This window comes from Odocoileus virginianus, chromosome 24 (genome assembly GCF_023699985.2).
Source record: "Odocoileus virginianus isolate 20LAN1187 ecotype Illinois chromosome 24, Ovbor_1.2, whole genome shotgun sequence".
NCBI lineage: Eukaryota > Metazoa > Chordata > Mammalia > Artiodactyla > Cervidae > Odocoileus > Odocoileus virginianus.
This window is the reverse complement of record NC_069697.1, coordinates 8,968,241-8,987,722: the sequence shown is the minus strand read 5'-3', so window position 1 is coordinate 8,987,722 and position 19,482 is coordinate 8,968,241. Positions and strand designations below refer to the sequence as shown.

The following is a 19,482-nucleotide window of genomic DNA, read 5'->3' as shown; positions in this document are numbered from 1 at the left end:
ATCAATTCCTAGATATTGCTCTTCTTTTCCATTTAACCAAGAAAATGAAAGTGGTTAGAAGGAAACTAAAACCCCTAAACAACATCTAAACTACCTAAAGCATCTATACCTTCCACTCTAGTAAAGAATCTTTAAGCTCAGATTTGATCTACTGGCATATTTAGTCCAGCTGATTACTCCGTGTTGCTTACTATTTTCCTTCCCTTGGCTTCAGGCCACCTGCCCCTTCCTCCATTCGCTGCTGCTTCGGTGGTTGGTATCCTTTGCATGTTTGTCCTTGTTTCTCAATTGTTGAAGTTGCAGTGGTCCCTTTCTCTTCTGCGACTGCACTCAATCCTTTTGTGACCTCATCTAATCCCACAATATTAAGTAACATTTATCCACTGAGAAATATGAAAATTTCAGCTTAGCTGGATCTCTGCACTACACTTCAGTCGTGTTCACCAAATCTGTATATACATATTAATAGCCTTTTGATGTCTGAGAGGAATCTTAACCTTTACATGGAGAAACTAAACTCTTGGCTATACCCACCCTAGGCCTTCATGTCCCATAATTTCTCCGTTCTGATTAATATCAACTTTATCCTTCAGTTGTTCAAGGCAAAACTCTTAGAATTCTGCATGCCTCTTTCTCATTTGAGCGTGTACATGCATGTTAAGTCACTTCAGTTATGTCTGATTCTTTGCGACCCTATGGAACCTGCCAGGTTCCTCGGTCCTTGAGATTCTCCAGGCAAGAATACTGGAGTGGGTTGCCGTACCCCCCTCCAGGGAATCTTCCTGATCCAGGGATCAAACCCAGGTCTCTTATGTCTCCTGCACTGGCACATTGGTTCTTAACCACTGGTGCCCCCTGGGAAGCCCCTTTTCATTCACACCCCATATCTAATTCTTCAGCAATTTCTATAGCCTCTATCTTCAGAATAGATCCATAATCCAGGTATTTCTCACCATCTTCACTGCTATCACCACCAGTCTCTCATCTAAATTTCTGCAATAGCCTCTTGTAACTGGTTCTACTGTCTCTTTACACCCTACTCTCAACCCAGAAGCCGAAATGATTCTGAAAGCAATCAGATCATACAATTCCTCTGCTCAAAAATCTCTGTTTGCTCCTCCTAAGTCAGTTAGAATGAAAGCCACAGTCTTTACAATCATCCACAAGGCCTTACGTAATCTATTTCCTACTATTTTACTCTGGACTTACTGCATGACCTCCTTGCTATTCTTCATTGTTTTAAGATGTTAGCTACGTTCCCAGCTCAGGGCCTTTGCACTTGCTGACCCCTCTGCCTGGATTGCTTTGCATGGTTCACGCTCTCAACTTCTTCAGATTTTTTCTTTAAAGTAACAGTTACTCTATGAATGAGGATCAGTGAAAATCATTTCATTGAAAATAGTTTTGTTTTTCTCCTGAGCAGCAATCTCTAATGTTTTATGTAACTTGGCAAATTAATTTTGCTTATTGGCTACTTTAGAATCCAACACAATGTAAACTCTGTAAAAGCAGTAATGTACCTGAGTATCTCCTAGCCAGCAATAGTGCTGAATAAATATTAGTTGGATAAATAATTGGTTTATCAGAACAAGTGGCATATTTGGAGTAAGGAGATAATTTCTCAAGTATCAGCCAAGACAATTACTAGCTCTGGGATTCAATGACCTTATCTTTTTTGCTTACTCGTATATTCTCGTCATTTTGCACAGTGCCCCAGTGGTTCAGCAGGTAAAGAATTTGCCTGCAATGCAGGAGACACAGGAGATGCAGGTTTGAGCTCTGGGTCAGGATGATCCCTTGGAGGAGAAAATTGCAACCCACTCTAGTATTCTTGCCTGGATAATCCCATGGACAGAGGAGCCTGGTGGGCTACAGTTCAAAGGGTTGCACAGAGTCGGACATGACTGAACATGTGCACAGATCAACAGATGGCATATAGTAGCTGCTTGATAAAATATTTTTGAATGCCTAATTTACAGAGAAACCCAAAATATACCCTTTATTATTATAAAGAATTATCATCATTGAAGAATTATTAAATAATCACAATTATTATTATCAAATGAATAAATTATCTAAGTAATAAATCAATAAATGAGAATTAAGTTAACACACATAATTATTATTACACCTAATTATCACAAAATTATTGTTATTAAGGAATCATCTTTAAGACTTCATTTGCATATCATTTTATTTTTCTTAGTGTAACCAGAATCTAATTATTAAGAAATATCTGACAGTTAAGGAAATACAATTGTTAAAATGTAAGGCATACTTGATTTAACAAAGAAAGACTTGAGAGCATACCAAGAGAATTTTAATAGCATTTGTATAGTGATACAGAAACATTAATAGACACAATCAGGAAATGACAGATAGCTGAAGATATTACTCAGTCATACCTCACATTCCAAACCTGTTGTTGTTGTTAGCATGTCAACTGCAGTGAAGGCTGATGGAGTAATCGTTTCTGGACCTGAAGGAAATAAAGAGGTCCCCAACATTAGTGAAGTGGTATTGATCATGTATAAAATTCATTTGTGACAGACACCATGATCAGAAATTTTATATAGATTATTTCACTTAATTCTAACAAGAACCCTATGAAGTAGATAATAATATTATTGTCATTTTACAGATAAGGAGACTAAGCTGTAGAGAAGTAAGCTGGTACGTGTCAAAGGCAGAATTTGAACTTGGGAATTCTGATTCCTGGCTTTTAGGCACCATTCTATAAACACCTTCACTGCCTTGATGGTGAAACAGATTTGTTTGAACTGGTAGAAATACCAACAGTATCACTAAAGACTGCTCAGGAGTTACAAATTTTGTTGAATTCTTACAATGCATAGCGAGGTTGATTCATTTCCCAGTGAATCTCTAGAATGTTTTCTTTGCAAGCAGAATAAATGATGCTATGGACTAATCAAGATCCCAGTTGAGGATGTGGTAAAGAAGGTATCCATGGAAAGGGGAAATATGACTGGTAAACATTCAGAAAATGAAGATCATGGCATCCGGTCCCACCACTTCATGGCAAATAGATGGGGAAACAATGGAAACAGTGAGAGACTTTATTTTTGGGGGCTCCAAAATCACTGCAGATGGTGACTGCAGCCATGAAATTAAAAGATGCTTGCTCTTTGGAAGAAAAGCTATGACCAACCTAGACAGCATATTGAAAAGTAAAGACATTACTTTGCCAACAAATGTCCATCTAGTCAAAGCTATGGTTTTTCCAGTAGTCATGTGTGGATGTGACAGTTGGACTATAAAGAAAGCTGAGTGCTGAAGAACTGATGCTTTTGCACTGTGGTGTTGGAAAAAGCTTTTGAGAGTCCCCTGGATTGCAAGGAGATCCCACCAGTCAATTCTAAAGGAAATCAGTCCTGAACATTCGTTAGAAGGACCGATGCTGAAACTGAAGCTCCAATACTTTGGCCACCTGTTGCGAAGAGCCAACTCATTGGAAAATACCCTGATGCTGGGAAAGATTGAAGGCAGGGAGGAGAAGGGGATGACAGAGGATGAGATGGTTGGATGGCATCGCCAACTCAATGGACATGAGTTTGAGCAAGCTTCAGGAGTTGGTGGTGGACAGGGAAGCCTGGCATGCAGCAGTCCATGGGGTCACAAAGAGTTGGTCATGACTGAGTGACTGAACTGAACTGAAACATTATTTGCAAGATGCCTTCTAAAGTTTTTTGTTAGTAATAAAGAGGTCTCCAAAACATTCAAAGTCTGAAGGACTGTTGTTTTTTAGCCGCTGAAGAGTCTTCTCCAACACCACAGTTCGAAAGCATCAATTCTTCCACACTCAGCCTTCTTAATGGCCCAACTCTCACATCCATACACGACTACTGGAAAAACAATAGCTTTGACTATTGGAATCTTTCTTGGCAAAGTAATGTCTCTGCTTTTTAATATGCTGTCTAGGTTTGTCATAGCTTTTCTTCCAAGGAGCAGTTCAGTTCAGTCGTTCAGTAGTGTCAGACTCTTTGCGACCCCATGGAGCTCTGAATGCCAGGCTTCCCTGTCCATCACCAACTTCCAAAGCTATCTTTTAACTTCATAGCTGCAGCCACCATCCTGGAGAAGGAAATGGCAACCCACTCCAGAATTATTGCCTGGAAAATTCCATGGACAGAAGAGCCTGACAGGCTACAATCCACGGGGTTGCAAAGAGTTGGACACAATTGTGCACACACACACAGTCACCATCTGCAGTGATTTTGGAGCCCAAGAAAATAAAGTCTGTCACTGTTTCCATTGTTTCTCCATCTATGTGCCATGAAGTGATGGGATCAGATGTCATGATCCTTGTTCTTTTCAATGTTGAGTTTTAAGCCATCTTTTTCACTCTCCTCTTTCACCTTCATCAAGAGGTTCTTTAGTTCCTCTTTGCTTTCTGCCATAAGAGTGGTGTCATCCAAATATCTGAGGTTATTGATATTTCTCACAGCAATCTCAATTCCAGTTTGTGCTTCATCCAGTCTGGTATTTCACATGATGCACTCTGCATATAAGTTAAATAAGCAGGGTGACAATATACAGCTTTGATGAACTCCTTGTGCCAAAATGAATGGCTGAAATTTTGTCTAGCTATAATTGCAGTATCCATTGTTGATACTATCTAAAATGACCATATTAGTTTCCTGTGGCTGCTACAAACAAATTATTACAAGTCTAGTGGTTTAAAACATCACCAAATTATTATTTTGTGGTTCTGGAAGTCAGAAGTCCAAGGAAACTATAAGCAAGGTGAAAAGACAGCCCTCAGATTGGGAGAAAATAATAGCAAACGAAGCAACAGACAAAGGATTAATCTCAATAATATACAAGCAACTCCTCCAGCTCAACTCCAGAAAAATAAATGACCCAATCAAAAAACAGGCCAAAGAACTCAACAGACAGTTCTCCAAGGAAGACATACAGATGGCTAACAAACACATGAAAAGATCCTCAACATCACTCATTATCAGAGAAATGCAAATCAAAACCACAATGAGGTACCATTATACGCCAGTCAGGATGGCTGCTATCCAAAAGTCTACAAGCAATAAATGCTGGAGAGGGTGTGGAGAAAAGGGAACCCGCTTACACTGTTAGTGGGAATGCAAATTAGTACAGCCACTATGGAAAACAGTGTGGAGATTTCTTAAAAAGCTGGAAATAGAACTGCCATATGACCCAGCAATCCCACTTCTGAGCATACACACCAAGGAAACCAGATCTGAAAGAGACACGTGCACCCCAATGTTCATCGCAGCACTGTTTATAATAGCCAGGACATGGAAGCAACCCAGATGCCCATCAGCAGACGAATGGATAAGGAAGCTGTGGTACATATACACCATGGAATATTACTCAGCCATTAAAAAGAATTCATTTGAATCAGTTCTAATGAGATGGATGAGACTGGAGCCCATTATACAGAGCGAAGTAAGCCAGAAAGATAAAGACCAATACAGTATACTAACACATATATATGGACTTTAGAAAGATGGTAATGATAACCCTATATGCAAAACAGAAAAAGAGACTCAGATGTATAGAACAGACTTGTGGACTCTGGGAGAAGGCGAGGGTGGGATGTTTCAAGAGAACAGCATTGAAACATGTATATTATCTAGGGTGAAACAGATCACCAGCCCAGGTTGGGTGCATGAGACAAGTGCTCGGGCCTGGTGCACTGGGAAGACCCAGAGGGATCGGGTGGAGAGGGAGGTGGGGGGGGGGGGCTGGGATGGGGAATACATGTAAATCCATGGCTAATTCATTTCAATGTATGACAAAAACTACTGTAATGATGTAAAGTAATTAGCCTCCAACTAATAAAAATAAATGGAAATAAATAAATAAATAAATAAATAAATTTCCTGATCCGAACTTGGAAAAAAAAAAAAAAGAAGTCCTAAAATCAAGATATCAGCAAAGGCTCTATTCCTTCTAGAGTCTCTATGGAAGAATTTGTCTCCTTGCTTTTCCAACTATGGATTGCATGAATATACTGATGCATCATGGTCTCTTCTTCCATCTTCAAAACCACAGAATAATATTTTCAAATCCCAGTCTCTCTCTCTCCCTTCTTCCCCTTCTCCCTTTGTCCTTCCCTGCTAATTTAGACTTCTCACATGCATTATCTCCTCTGACTCTGACCGTCCTCCTTCTCTTTTAAGGATCTTTGTGATTACACTGGGCTCATACAGATAATTCGGGAAAACTTCCCCATCTCAAAATTCTTAACTTCACCACATCTTCAGCATGCAAGGTCCCATTTTCACAAATTCTGGAGATGATGACATGGACATCTTTGGGGGACCATTATTCAGTCTACCACAACGACATCAGAGAAAACTTTTTAAAAATAAATTTCATAAATAACTTATTTTATATATTCTAACAACATTCCATAATATGGTAGAATAAAAACTTCTACTGCTTGGTCCTAAAAGCTGGGTTCATAGTTTATTAGATGTTGTAACTTCTAGAGAACATGACATTTTTACAGACTAAAATGGGATTGTAGTTCTTGCTTCTTCTCTTTGCCCTCTGAAGGATAAAAATAAGAGAGGCCTATGCAAGCTTCTGATGGGAGGGACTGGCTGTGGGGAAAACTGGGTCTTCCTCTGGTGGACAGGGTCATGCTCAGTAAATCTTTAATCCAATTTTCTGCTGATGGGTGAGGCCCCTTAGTTACTTGGCCTAAGGCAGCCCAGTCCTAGAGTCTGCAGTCTCTATGGAAGGGGTAATAGCAACCTCATCCAAGAGGATTTATGCCAACATCTACTTCTGCTTCACTGACTATGCTAAAGCTTTTTACTGTGTGGATCACAACAAACTGGAAAATTCTTAAAGACATGGGAATAAGAGACCACCCTACCTGCCTCCTGAGAAACCTGTATGCAGGTCAAGAAGCAATAGTTGGAAATGATGGGCTTCCCAGGTGGTGCTAGTGGTAAAGAACCCACCACCACTGCAGGAGACATAAGAGATGAGGGTTTAATCCCTGGGTTGGGAAGATCCCGTGGAGGAGAGAATGGCAACTCACTCCAGTATTCTTCCCTGGATAATCCCATGGACAGGCGCCCAGTGGGCTATAGTCCATAGGGTCATAGAGTGTCAAACACAACTGAGCCCAGCTTAGCTTGCATGGAACAACCAACTGGTTCACAGCTGGGAAAGGTGCGCATCAAGCCTGTATACTGTCACCCTGCTTATTTAACTTATATGTAGCCATCATAGAAATGCTGGGCTGGATGAATCATAACCTGGAATCAAGATTTCCAGGAAAAAAATCAACAATCTTAGATATTCGGATGATACTACTTTAACGGAGGAAAGTGAGGGGGAACTAAAGAGCCTCTTGATGAAGGTGAAAGAGGAGTGTGAAAAAGCTTGCCTAAAACTCAACATTCAAAAAGTGAAGATCATGGCATCTGGTCCCATCACTTCATGGCAAATAGATGGGTAAACAGTGGGGAATTGGCAGATTTTATTTTCCTGGTCTCCAAAATCACTGCAGATGGTGATTGCAGTCATAAAATTAAAAGACATTTGCTCCTTGGAAGAAAAGCTATGACAAACCTAGACAGCATGCTCAAAAGCAGAGCTCTCACTTTGCTGACAAGGTCTGTTTAGTCAAAGCTCTGGTTTTTCCACTGATCATGGATGGATGTGAGAGTTGAACCATATAGAAGGCTGAACACTGAAGACTTGATGCTTTTGAAACGCGGTATTGGAACAGACCCTTGAGAGTCCCTTGGAGATCAAACCAGTCCATCCTAAAGGAAATCAACCCTGAATATTCATTGGAAGGACCAATGCTGAAGCTGAAGCTCCAACACTTTGGTCACCTGATGTGAAGAACTCATACACTGGAAAAGACCCTGATGCTAGGCAAGACTGAATGCAGGAGAAGGGTACAACAGAGGATGAGATGGTTGGATGGCATCGTCGACTCAATGCACATGAGTTTGAGTAAACTCCGGGAGATGGTGAAGGACAGGGACGGGGAAGCCTGGCGTGCTGAAGTCCATGGGGTCACAAAGAGTTGGACATGACTGAGAAGCTGAACAGCAACAAATTCTAGGCAAAAACGCGAGGGGCATCCTAATTATCTGTGCTAATTGAAGTGGGACAGAGACAGACCAGAGGCAGAAACCACTGAAAATGGGGCTCGTTGATCCAGTAAACAGCTACTTAGTGAAACAAAAGCGACTGCTGGGTTCTCCAGTGGGCTGGGTATAACTAACACCAGCAGCTATTTAAGTGTGCAAAGATCTAAACTACATAATGCTAATTTAATGTCTAAAATTACAATACTTGTAAACATGGGTAAGAGATGGCTTACCTGGTGAAATTAATGCTGGCTCTGTGGGAATCAGAGGTATGCCTGCAAAGAAACAAAATACTCTTCTTTAGTCTGTTTTGCTCAAAGTGAAGCCCACACAGTTCATACAAGAATGGTCATATAAAGAAAATGTTTGGGAGAGAGGATGCAAGAGGAATGTTAGAAGAAAAATTTGCATGGTTTTAAAAGTAACTCAGAACAAAAAAAAAATTTTTTTTGAAAAAGACAATGAAGGAGTATCTTATGAAGGTTTATTGTTTGTCTAAAATGTCTGTTTTTATAGTTACTTGCCACCATATAAATATATTCAAGTATTTTATATTTTATATTCAATACTTTTATATTCAAGTATTTTCTGAAAATATAAATATTTTCAGAATAAGTTAAGTAAGATTCATACTTACAGTCTTCTGGATAGACACATTTGAGAGTGACTTCATCAAGGATCATATGTTTAGGGCAGTAAGGCAAGCATCCTTCAATCCTTCACATGAAAAAAATTAAAGAAAAAATTTTAATATAATATAAGACATCTAATATATGCATATGATATCTAATATATATATATCTAATATAACCTATATGCAGGTCAGGAAGCAACAGTTAGAACTGGACATGGAACAATAGACTGGTTCCAAATAGGAAAAGGAGTACAGTAAGGCTGTATATTGTCACCCCGCTTATTTAACTTATATGCAGAGTACATCATGAGAAGCGCTGGGCTGGAGGAAGCACAAGCTGGAATCAAGATTGCCAGGAGAAATATCAATAACCTCAGATATACAGATGACACCACCCTTATGGCAGAAAGTGAAAAAGAACTAAAGAGCCTCTTGATGAAAGTGAAAGAGGAGAGTGAAAATGCTGGCTTAAAGCTCAACATTCAGAAAACTAAGATCATGGCATCTGGTCCCATCACTTCATGGGAAATAGATGGGGAAACAGTGGAAACTGGCTGACTTATTTTTTGGGCTCCAAAATCACTGCAGATGGTGATTGTAGCCATGAAATTAAAAGACACTTACTCCTTGGAAGGAAAGTTATAACCAACCTAGACAGCATATTAAAAAGCAGAGACATTACTTTGTCCACAAAGGTCCATCTAGTCAAGGCTATGGTTTTTCCAGTAGTCATGTATGGATATAAGAGTTGGACTATAAAGAAAGCTGAGCGCTGAAGAATTGATGCTTTTGAACTGTGGTGTTGGAGAAGACTCTTGAGAGTCCCTTGGACTGCAAGGAGATCCAACCAGTCCATCCTAAAGGAGATCAGTCCTGGGTGTTCATTGGAAGGACTGATGCTGAAGCTGAAATTCCAATACTTTGGCCACCTGATGTGAAGAGCTGACTCATCTGAAAAGGCCCTGATACTGGGCAAGATTGGGGGCAGTAGGAGAAGGGGACGACAGAGGATGAGATGGTTGGTGGCATCACCAACTCGATGGACATGAGTTTGGGTGGACTCCGGGAGCTGATGATGGACAGGGAGGACTGGTGTGTTGCAGTTCATGGGGTCGCAAAGAGTCAGGCACGACTGAGCAACTGAACTGAACTGAACTGAACTGAAGATACAGTTTTCCTAAAATTCTTCTGTTCTCCTTGTCGAACACTAAGGATGGCTCCACTTGCTGTTATTCCATCATACTGCATTGTATGAAACCACAGCTAGTGGATGATAACAAGATAGTCATGATTGAGGCAGTATCTGAACACAGGACATTCAAAACATATGCCTAAATTTGGCACACACCAAGGCCATTTCTATAAATTAATGGAAATGCAGAAGAATCCTTTACTGTGATTTTGCTCTATATTCATCATACTATTATTTTCCTACACTACCTCAGATATAAGAAGATAGAGACACTATTTGAATATTCATAAGGATGTTGGTAGGACAAAATCAGAATGTTCAGTGGCTGTCTCTGCCCATTCTTAAGCCCTAAGGTCTTTGGAATGTAATTAGAAATCTCTGGGTGGCAGACATGGAGTCAGGACATGGTTGCTCTAGGAGGACAGAGAGGGGGAATGGCAGGAGGCTACAGTTCTCTCAAGAGCCTCAGGGCCTGTGTCTGAAATAGCGGCAGTGCTCAGAGAGGAGATGGTTGTATATGAGCCTAAGGAGACTGAACTTCAAGCTCCAAAACATCTGATCTTTTATGTGGCACATTGCACTTTCAAGAATCCCAAGTTTTAAGAATGGATTTGGGAATCAAGAGCCCAAAACAGATGAGACCATCCTGAATGCTTCTGCTCTAAGGGAATGAAGCCAAGATGATGACTGACACTACATCTTCCTTCTCCTTCAAGTGGGTCTCAGAGTCCAATTTGTTTTGATTGAAAAGAAATACAGCCAATTCTTCAAGTACAGCCAGTTCTTAGACTCACATATACTAGAGAGAATTAATGTACATACGGTTTTTAAAAGGCTTGCTTGTTTGCCTCTAAAATACACCAGCAGGCTATAATACTATTTTTAATATTTTACTTATTTAAATAAAAATTTTTTGGCTATACGGCATATGGAATCTTAGTTACTTGACCAGAGACTGAACCGGCGCGCTCTGCATTGAAAGTGGAATTTTAACCACTGGACATCCAGGAAAGTCTCTCAGTATTGTAAAATATTTCCAATTGCCTTAACTATAAAGTAAAAGTTTGGACCCAAAATACACACAACCCCCTTCCAATTCAGTGTGGATATGAACTAACTTGATACTCTGGGCACACGTTGCCACCAGAGGGTGCTTGTTCATGGAAGGAAATCGAACCCAAGAAAAGCTAGTTTCTCTTATAACAGGAGACTGCGTGGTCGCCTCTGGGAAACTTTCTTCACAGATTTTTTTAAAAAACATGAACAGCTTAGTTTATGAGACCAGTTATTTATTTCATAAAATGAACTTAAATAATAAAACTTTAACCAGTATATGATATTCCTATCCTACTCTAAATTTTGTCAAGCACATAAGAAAAAGTTACTAAATTACTGAAAATATGAGGGACAATCGGCTCTCCTCAAATTAAATAACCACTTTTTTATGCAACTCAGTTATTTTGCAATTGCTTTATGCAAGTCAAAACCACAGCTATTCTTTTAAAAATATCTTCCAAAACCCAGTAACTTGTTCCTTTAAAATGTCTTCATGGTTGCACACAGCAGGGTTCTCTTTATTCTGTCATACAACTGGTAATTTAGTCAACTTCTGACTGATAAACATGCCTCAGATGCAGAACAGTTCTTATAATAGGTATATTATGTAATAGGAATAGCTCTACTTACATATGGGCTCTAGGCTATGCTGGTTGGCATATTTTCTTATGAAAGTTCTCATTTCCACTAGATATTTTTATTTTCAACACTTGCTATGTGCCAGAAACGGAAATCCTCTAGAACCAGCGTGGTGGTTCTGCTAGGGACTTGGAGGAGGTGTGCGGGCGATGCTGACATGCCAACCCAGGGCCTGGGTCTCCTCGCAGGACTGCAAGGACCAGGAGCAGCCACAGTGAGGTGCCTCAGCCAGGAAAAGGGCCGCAGCAGAAAGGAAACGGTGATGAAGACAGAGATGAGAACTGGCTTGGCAGGGGTGAAGTTTCATCCTGAGTCTCTGCTCCGCGCTCTAACCGTACCAAAGCAGAAATTCTGGGGGAACTATAGACCAAACAGTGCAAGCACTGAATGTCTGGGTTCAACCACCCTGGAGACTGTATATGCCACAAGAAACGAACTAGCTAAATGCTACTTCAAATATAGCTCCATTTCCTTCCCAGTTCCAGGGATGGCCTTGTTCGTCTCTCTTTTATCCCTTCCTCCCCAGCATACTCTCCTCAATATGAAGGCCCTGTTGTTTCCCCACTTGCTAATGGCTCCCAGCAGAGACAGGAAATAGGTTTGTGAATGTGAAGGGTCCAAGTGAATGGTGAAGGCTTATTTTCAGAAAGAACTGGTTGCTTTCATTTTTAAGAAAATAAACAAAAGTAACCTAGACAGAACATTAAAAAGCAGCAACATTACTTTGTCAACAAAGGTCCATCTAGTCAAGGCTATGGTTTTTCCAGTGGTCATGTATGGATGTTAGAGTTGGACTATAAAGAAAGCTGAATGCCGAAAAATTGATGCTTTTGAACTGTGGTGTTGGAGAAGACTCTTGAGAGTCCCTTGGACTACAAGGAGATCCAACCAGTCCATCCTGAAGGAGATCAGTCCTGGGTGTTCATTGGAAGGACTGATGCTAAAGTTGAAATTCCAATACTTTGGCCACCTGATGTCAAGAGTTGACTCATTGGAAAAGACCCTGATGCTGGGAGGGATTGGAGGCAGGAGGAGAAGGGGACGACAGAGGATGAGATGGTTGGATGGCATCACCGACTCAATGGACATGGGTTTGGGTGAACTCCAGGAGTTGGTGATGGACAGGGAAGCCTGGCATGCTGTGATTCATGGGGTCTCAAAGAGTCCAACAGGACTGAGCGAGTGAACTGAACTGAACTGAACTGAACTGATCATTTCCTTCTCTCTGTTCCCATAGCACATGTTGCCAGACAGGATGTCATTCAAACTCTGGCTCAGCTGCCTGAAAGCTGTGTGGTCTGAGGCAAGCTGCTTAACTTCTCTGTGCCTTGGTTTGTTTTCTCTTCTGACAACGGGAACAATGCGATTGCCCATTTTGTAGCACTTAGCACAGTGAGCGTCGTGTTATATATAAATACTTCAATGTGCTGTGCTTGTGGCATTTATTCCTCCGGGCCTCTTTCCCCACACTGTCAGTTATCTGCTAGTGTTCCTGTCTTCTTCCTCAAGACTTTGAGCTCCTTGAAATAGAGACTGCATCCCACTTATTCATATGCCAGAACCTTCTATAGTACCAGTATATGTTGTAGAGCAGAAACTCATAAATGACTAATGGAATATGATTCATTTAAAAATATTCCCTCCTACTACTGTTGCATTTTTCTGTTCTCCTTTACAACAAAAAACTGCTTTAAAACAAAAAAAAAGCTGTTACACTGTCAATCTCTATTTTGCCTCTTCCTATTCTCCAGATTACCAAATCCAAAGAATAATTTTCAGTCTCAAATTTAAAATCCTTGAAACCAACTTCCTGACTTTCTCCCTAAACTGCTCCTCCTAATATCTTCCTTATCTCGGTAACTGGCAACTCAGTCCTTCCATTAAATTGAATCATTTGAGTTTGTTGATATTTGACCAGATTTGACCACAAGGATGGCAATTTCATATGACTCTGAAATCAATGAAATGCTGAGACCTGAGCTGGGTCCTCACCTCCTCTTTCGCTCATTTGCATGCATGCATGCTCAGTCACTTCAGTCGTGCCGGACTCTTCGCGACCCTGTATACTGCAGCCCACCAGGCTCCTTGGTCCATGGGATTCTCCAGGCAAGAATACTGGAGTGGGTTGCCATGCCCTCCTCAGGGGATCTTCCCAACCCAGAGATCAAAGCCGCATCTCCTGCATCGCAGGTGGATTCTTAACCACTAAGCCACTGAAGAAGCCTCTTTCTCTCATAATTGATGTTAAATCTATCAATACCCCTATGGGCTTAAATTCAGGATGCAGGCAGAATCTGTTCACTTCCCCCATAACCTCCAGGGCTACCAGCCCAGTGAAATTCCCTTCACGTCCTGTCTGTGTCACTGCCCACTTCTGCCCTTGTTCTTCCTTTCCCCAAAGTCAGTGCAACAGCCAGTGTAAACTTGTGAAAGGACCGTGTCCGCTCCGCTGCCCCGAAACACACCAGGACACTACTCAGAGAAAAGGACAAAGTCCTGTCACGACAGGCTACAAGGCCCTAGATGATTTGCCAGACACTTTTTCCGGCTTCATCTATGTCTCTCAGTTTTGTTCACTTTGCCCCAATTAACTAGCCTCTGTGCCCATCCCCAAACACACCAGACATATTCCCACCCTGGACCTTCATACTTTTCTCAGATTGAAAGGCTTTTCCCCCAGACATCCACATGGCTAGCTCCCTCACTTCCTTCACATCTCTTACTAGATGTTGCCTTGTCAACATGTTCTTCCCTGACCACCATATATTAATTAGCAAACACACATACCTGTTTTATGCTCCCTTTTCCCTTCCTTTATTTTTGCCCATTATACATCCATCTAAACAATAGATCACATTATATATTTACATTTTAAATTTTTATTCTTTGCCTCAGTGCAGCAAAATGCTTAAGCTAAAGATAGATAAATACTTTGTTCAATACTGTATCCCAGCAGCTACAAGAATTGCTGGCATAGAGCAGACTCTCAATAACTACTGCTTGAATAAAATGAAACAAATTCATGAATGAGGAACTAGAATAAATTATTCTTGAGAATTTGTTTAATCTAAAAAAAATAATCACTGGGAACAGAATCTGCTAGTGCAGATTCTAATCTGTTCATTAGTGGTTAAACATGACTTACGGTGGAAGAAATTTACACGCGAGAGCTTCAGGGTCACTGCACGTTTTAAAACAGGGAGTGGCACAAGGTTCGTATTTCCATTCGCACATCCTTCTGTAGGGCACTGCTGCCTGGATCTCTGGGGAAAAAATGAAGTTTAGATTGTGTATACTTTTAATGGGCAGCTTGGAACGTAGTGATTTATAATAGTAAACCCTTCAGGGTTTGAATCTTTTTTGATTATAATGCTGTGGAAAAGACAGGGCAGCACAGGTGTGGGGAAGGGGACAGGAAACAGTGTAACCGCTTGGTGATCAAGGCATTTCATGCTCAGGTTGAACATCAAAATGTTAGTTCTTCTTCCAAATATTTAAAAAAGCAAGAGGTGGGAGGAGACTAAGGACAATTCTAAATCATCTTCCTTTATTTATGCTTTGTTGGTGTTCACTGATCTATGTATCATGATAATAGCACACAATTATTTGGAATTTAAGTTGTTACAAAACAGCTTTTTGTCCGTTATTCTATTTTATCCTTGCAACAACCCTGTTGAGTGAATATTATCTCCATTTTATAAATGAGGAAATTGGGGCTAACAGGAGCCAAGTGACATGCCAAATTCAATTAGGAAAATGGCAAGACAAAGACATATTGCCTGACATGAAGCTTAAGGAGAACACTCCAACTTTGTTCTTCCCACAGAATTTAATTCATTGCCTTGCACATGGTAAGTATTATCTGATGACACAAATGAATGAATTGATTTTAATAATACATGCTCGTAGTTACAAAAACTTCCCTTAATGGACACTTTTTCTCCTGCAAACTCAGCTAATACTTTCCCTTTCCCCCATCACAGAGCAGTCCTTCTGCAGCAGTCCAAGATTATCTCTGAAGAAGAGAACTCCATAAGGCAGAAAGTTCAGGAAACAGGTTATGTTACTTGGACTTAAGATATAGAATTTAATTCCAAGGTTTGAGAAGGAAAATGAGGCTTTTGGGAAGGCACTTATACATCTCATTATTAAAATAATAGTTAAACCTGGGTTACTAGAATCATGGGTCATAAAAGAGGATTGGTTCCAAGACTAGAATAAACCCAGAGTGTCTCCTAAGTTTGGGAAGCCCACAAAGATGGGTTTCTGAGATTCGGATGATGCCATTGACTGCAGTTGTTCAAAGCTCAGGTAGAGCCACTGGGTCTGGTTATGATGGAGTGGATTTGTGTAATGGAGGGGAAATAGAGGCTTGCAAAATTCAACTTTTAATAAAACTCAAGTAAAACCATCACACTTACTCTACAGAGTATTGTATACACTTCAGTGACTCTTTCTCATGAGACCAGGAATCCCATTCAATAGGCAAAAATTTGAAGCTCAATTTGAATTTTCTAACATCCAAAGAGATTTATAGAAATTTAACCACAACAAAAAAAAGCAAATGATTAGCTTTCTTAGAATTACTTAGAAAAGTTGGTTAGAATGAAAAAGTTTGGGAGACCCAAGGCAAATATTGAGCTCCTAGGTTTTGAAAATAAAGCATGACTTTTAACACTGGGTGAGGCAGTGAGGATTCCTCTCTGAAATTTAGAAAATTCAATAGCTATAGAACTGGAAGGATCTCTAGAAATAAGACGGGGATTCTGCTGAACCAGAAAAATCTAGAGGTCAGTAGAATTGGACTCCGAAGTATTCAAAGAACACATTCAAAGTATTTGAAGTATTCAAAGAGATAAACACATCGTCTTCGTCATTAAGAATCAGACTAAGTGAGAAGTTGCCTTCTATGAAAGAAAAGGTAGATACAAAACTCTACAAGAAGAAGACAAGGGTAAGCTCTATTTCCAAAGCCCAGACAGCACTGAAAGTAAAAATTGAGGCAATCATAAAAAATAATGTCATTTAAGGCTTTTCTAAACAATTTACTACATTAACTTATATAGCAAAATAACCCTATAAAGTAGGTATTATTTCTTCCATGAGACAGATGTGTAAACTTAAGGATAGGGAGGTTAAGAAACTCACTAAGGTCATACTACTAATTATACACATTAAAATAATTTTTAAGTTAAAAATCTAACATATTTTCTGTCACTCCTTAAATTATCTACTTAATATATGGACATCTCAGGACACATACCTTCCACACTGAAGCTACTTAAATGCTTAAATTCTTCAGAGTCATCATATTTTGCTGCTTTGGCACTAGAATCTGTCAATATGATGAAAAAGCCTTTCTTGTTGTATAACTCAAAAGCACTGTAACCAGGAATCCAGAGGTCCTGATGGTGAAAAAACGTGGCTCTCCGCTGAAAGGCTGAATTCGCTTCCCACAGTTTCAAACGAAGAGCGTCATCATCGTGGACCCAGAGAAAGTAGTTGGGCCTTTCGGCAGATTCCAGAGAAACAAGTGCCAATGCTGGAAAACAGAGCAGTCTGTTTGACAACTCCCTGGGCTCTCTGGAGAAGGTGGATCATCAGCACTGGCATTGTAAAATTCATGTATAACGTTGACAAAAACAGAACTGTACAATTGTCATGAATAATTAATACCATTCTCAAAGATTTTAGGAATGAATTACAGATCTCTAAAGGACAAAAATAATATTTTAAGGCAATGCATAAGAGTGACAGCTCCAAAAATAACAGTCTTTCATAAGTTCTATTTTTTAAAATAATTGATCATGTTCATGGAGAAAAAAAAAAAGAAATGTCAACCTGGGACCCCAGAATGTACAACTCCATACAAATAGTTGAATAATTAATTGGACATACATTTGACTTGCAAGCTTTAACATTTTCAAATGTGAAAAATCTGCAAATGGCTAAATTGGATGATAGAAAGGAAAAAGAAATAGAGAAACAGATCAATTTAGACATGTCACTGCATTTCAATATTACTGAATTCTTAATGAGCAAATGTTCTTTCAAGTGATTTTACTGCATTAAGAAATGACTATTTACTCAACCTTATTGTCTATTTCCCTAGAGATGATCAAAAAACTAATGAACAACTACAAAGCCTTTGAGCAGTGTCACGCTTTTTTGTTATGTGTTTTAAAAGTTTCTCTTACATTTATAAAACCCACAGTATAAGTTTCTTAACTGAGCACTTAGATTTAATTTCTTAGGCATTAATTTCTTTAGGTCTTACTTAATTTGAACCTAAGGATTTTTCTATTAAAAACATTAATTATTTTAAATTATACAATAAAGAGCTCTCTCAAGTCCAATAAATGATTCAAAAAGAATTCATTGTGTCCTAAAATTTACAAACCCTTCTACTGAGCCCTGGAATATGAAAAGAAGAATTTAAAAATTATAAAAGAAAAAATATATAACTAACACATAAACGAGAACTTAGACTGTGATAGGTGTTTTCACAGATTAAAAGAACTAAAGGAGCTCTTTTTACAAGAATAAAGCAATTTATTTTAACTGGAAAATCAGGAGAGTTCTCAAAATTAGTAAAAGTTAGGTCAGATTCATTCATTCAATAAATATTTCCTATGTTGATAGAACACAACATGCATGGTTCTAAGCAGGGTTAGAATAGTAACAATGTACCCTGAACATCATGCATCAGAAAGGGACACCAATCATCAGTTAGAACTGATGCCAAGTGGTTACAACCAGTATAAATCTACGGGGGCAAGCCAGTAAATGTGGGCCCAGGTACCAAGACAGACAAGGCCACATAAGGATAACAGTCTGAATGAGAAAACAGAAAGAGAAATTAAGGAAACAATACCATTCACCATTGCAACAAAAAGAATAAAATACTTAGGAGTATATCTACCTAAAGAAACAAAAGACTTATACATAGAAAACTATAAAACACTGATGAAAGAAATCAAAGAGGACACAAACAGATGGAGAAACATACCGTGTTCATGGATTGGAAGAATCAATATTGTCAAAATGGCTATACTACCCAAAGCAACCTATAGATTCAATGCAATCTCTATCAAGCTACCAACGGTATTTTTCACAGAACTAGAACAAATAATTTCACAATTTGTATGGAAATACAAAAAACCTCTAATAGCCAAAGTAATCTTGAGAAAGAAGAATGGAACAGAAGGAATCAAGCTGCCTGACTTCAGACTATACTACAAAGCCACAGTCATCAAGACAGTATGGTACTGGCACAAAGACAGAAAGATAGATCAATGGAACAGAATAGAAAGCCCAGAGATAAATCCATGAACCTATGGACACCTTATCTTCGACAAAGGAGGCAAGGATATACAATGGAAAAAAGACAACCTCTTTAACAAGTGGTGCTGGGAAAACTGGTCAACCACTTGTAAAAGAATGAAACTAGAGCACTTTCTAACACCATACACAAAAATAAACTCAAAATGGATTAAAGATCTAAATGTAAGACCAGAAACTATAAAACTCCTAGAGGAGAACATAGGCAAAACACTCTCCGACATAAATCACAGCAGGATCCTCTATGACCCACATCCCAGAATTTTAGAAATAAAAGCAGAAATAAACAAATGGGACCTAATGAAACTTAAAAGCTTTTGCACAACAAAGGAAACTATAAGCAAGGTGAAAAGACAGCCCTTAGATTGGGAGAAAATAATAGCAAACGAAGCAACAGACAAAGGATTAATCTCAAAAATATACAAGCAACTCCTCCAGCTCAATTCCAGAAAAATAAATGACCCAATCAAAAAATGGGCCAAAGAACTAAACAGACA

At 39.4% G+C, this 19,482-nt stretch overlaps 1 protein-coding gene across 1 annotated transcript in view; it reads right to left on the bottom strand.

Moving 5' to 3' along the window:
• Positions 1–19,482, bottom strand: part of OTOGL (otogelin like) — a 168,672-nt gene that overhangs the window by 42,335 nt on the left and 106,855 nt on the right. Inside the window, exons 33-37 of the mRNA XM_070454260.1 lie at positions 16,908–17,186; positions 14,790–14,907; positions 8,761–8,840; positions 8,357–8,398; positions 2,406–2,479 (exon numbers count right to left, since the gene is read on the bottom strand). Coding sequence (XP_070310361.1) covers positions 2,406–2,479; positions 8,357–8,398; positions 8,761–8,840; positions 14,790–14,907; positions 16,908–17,186 — 593 coding nt within the window. The remainder of the gene's footprint in view (positions 1–2,405; positions 2,480–8,356; positions 8,399–8,760; positions 8,841–14,789; positions 14,908–16,907; positions 17,187–19,482) is intronic.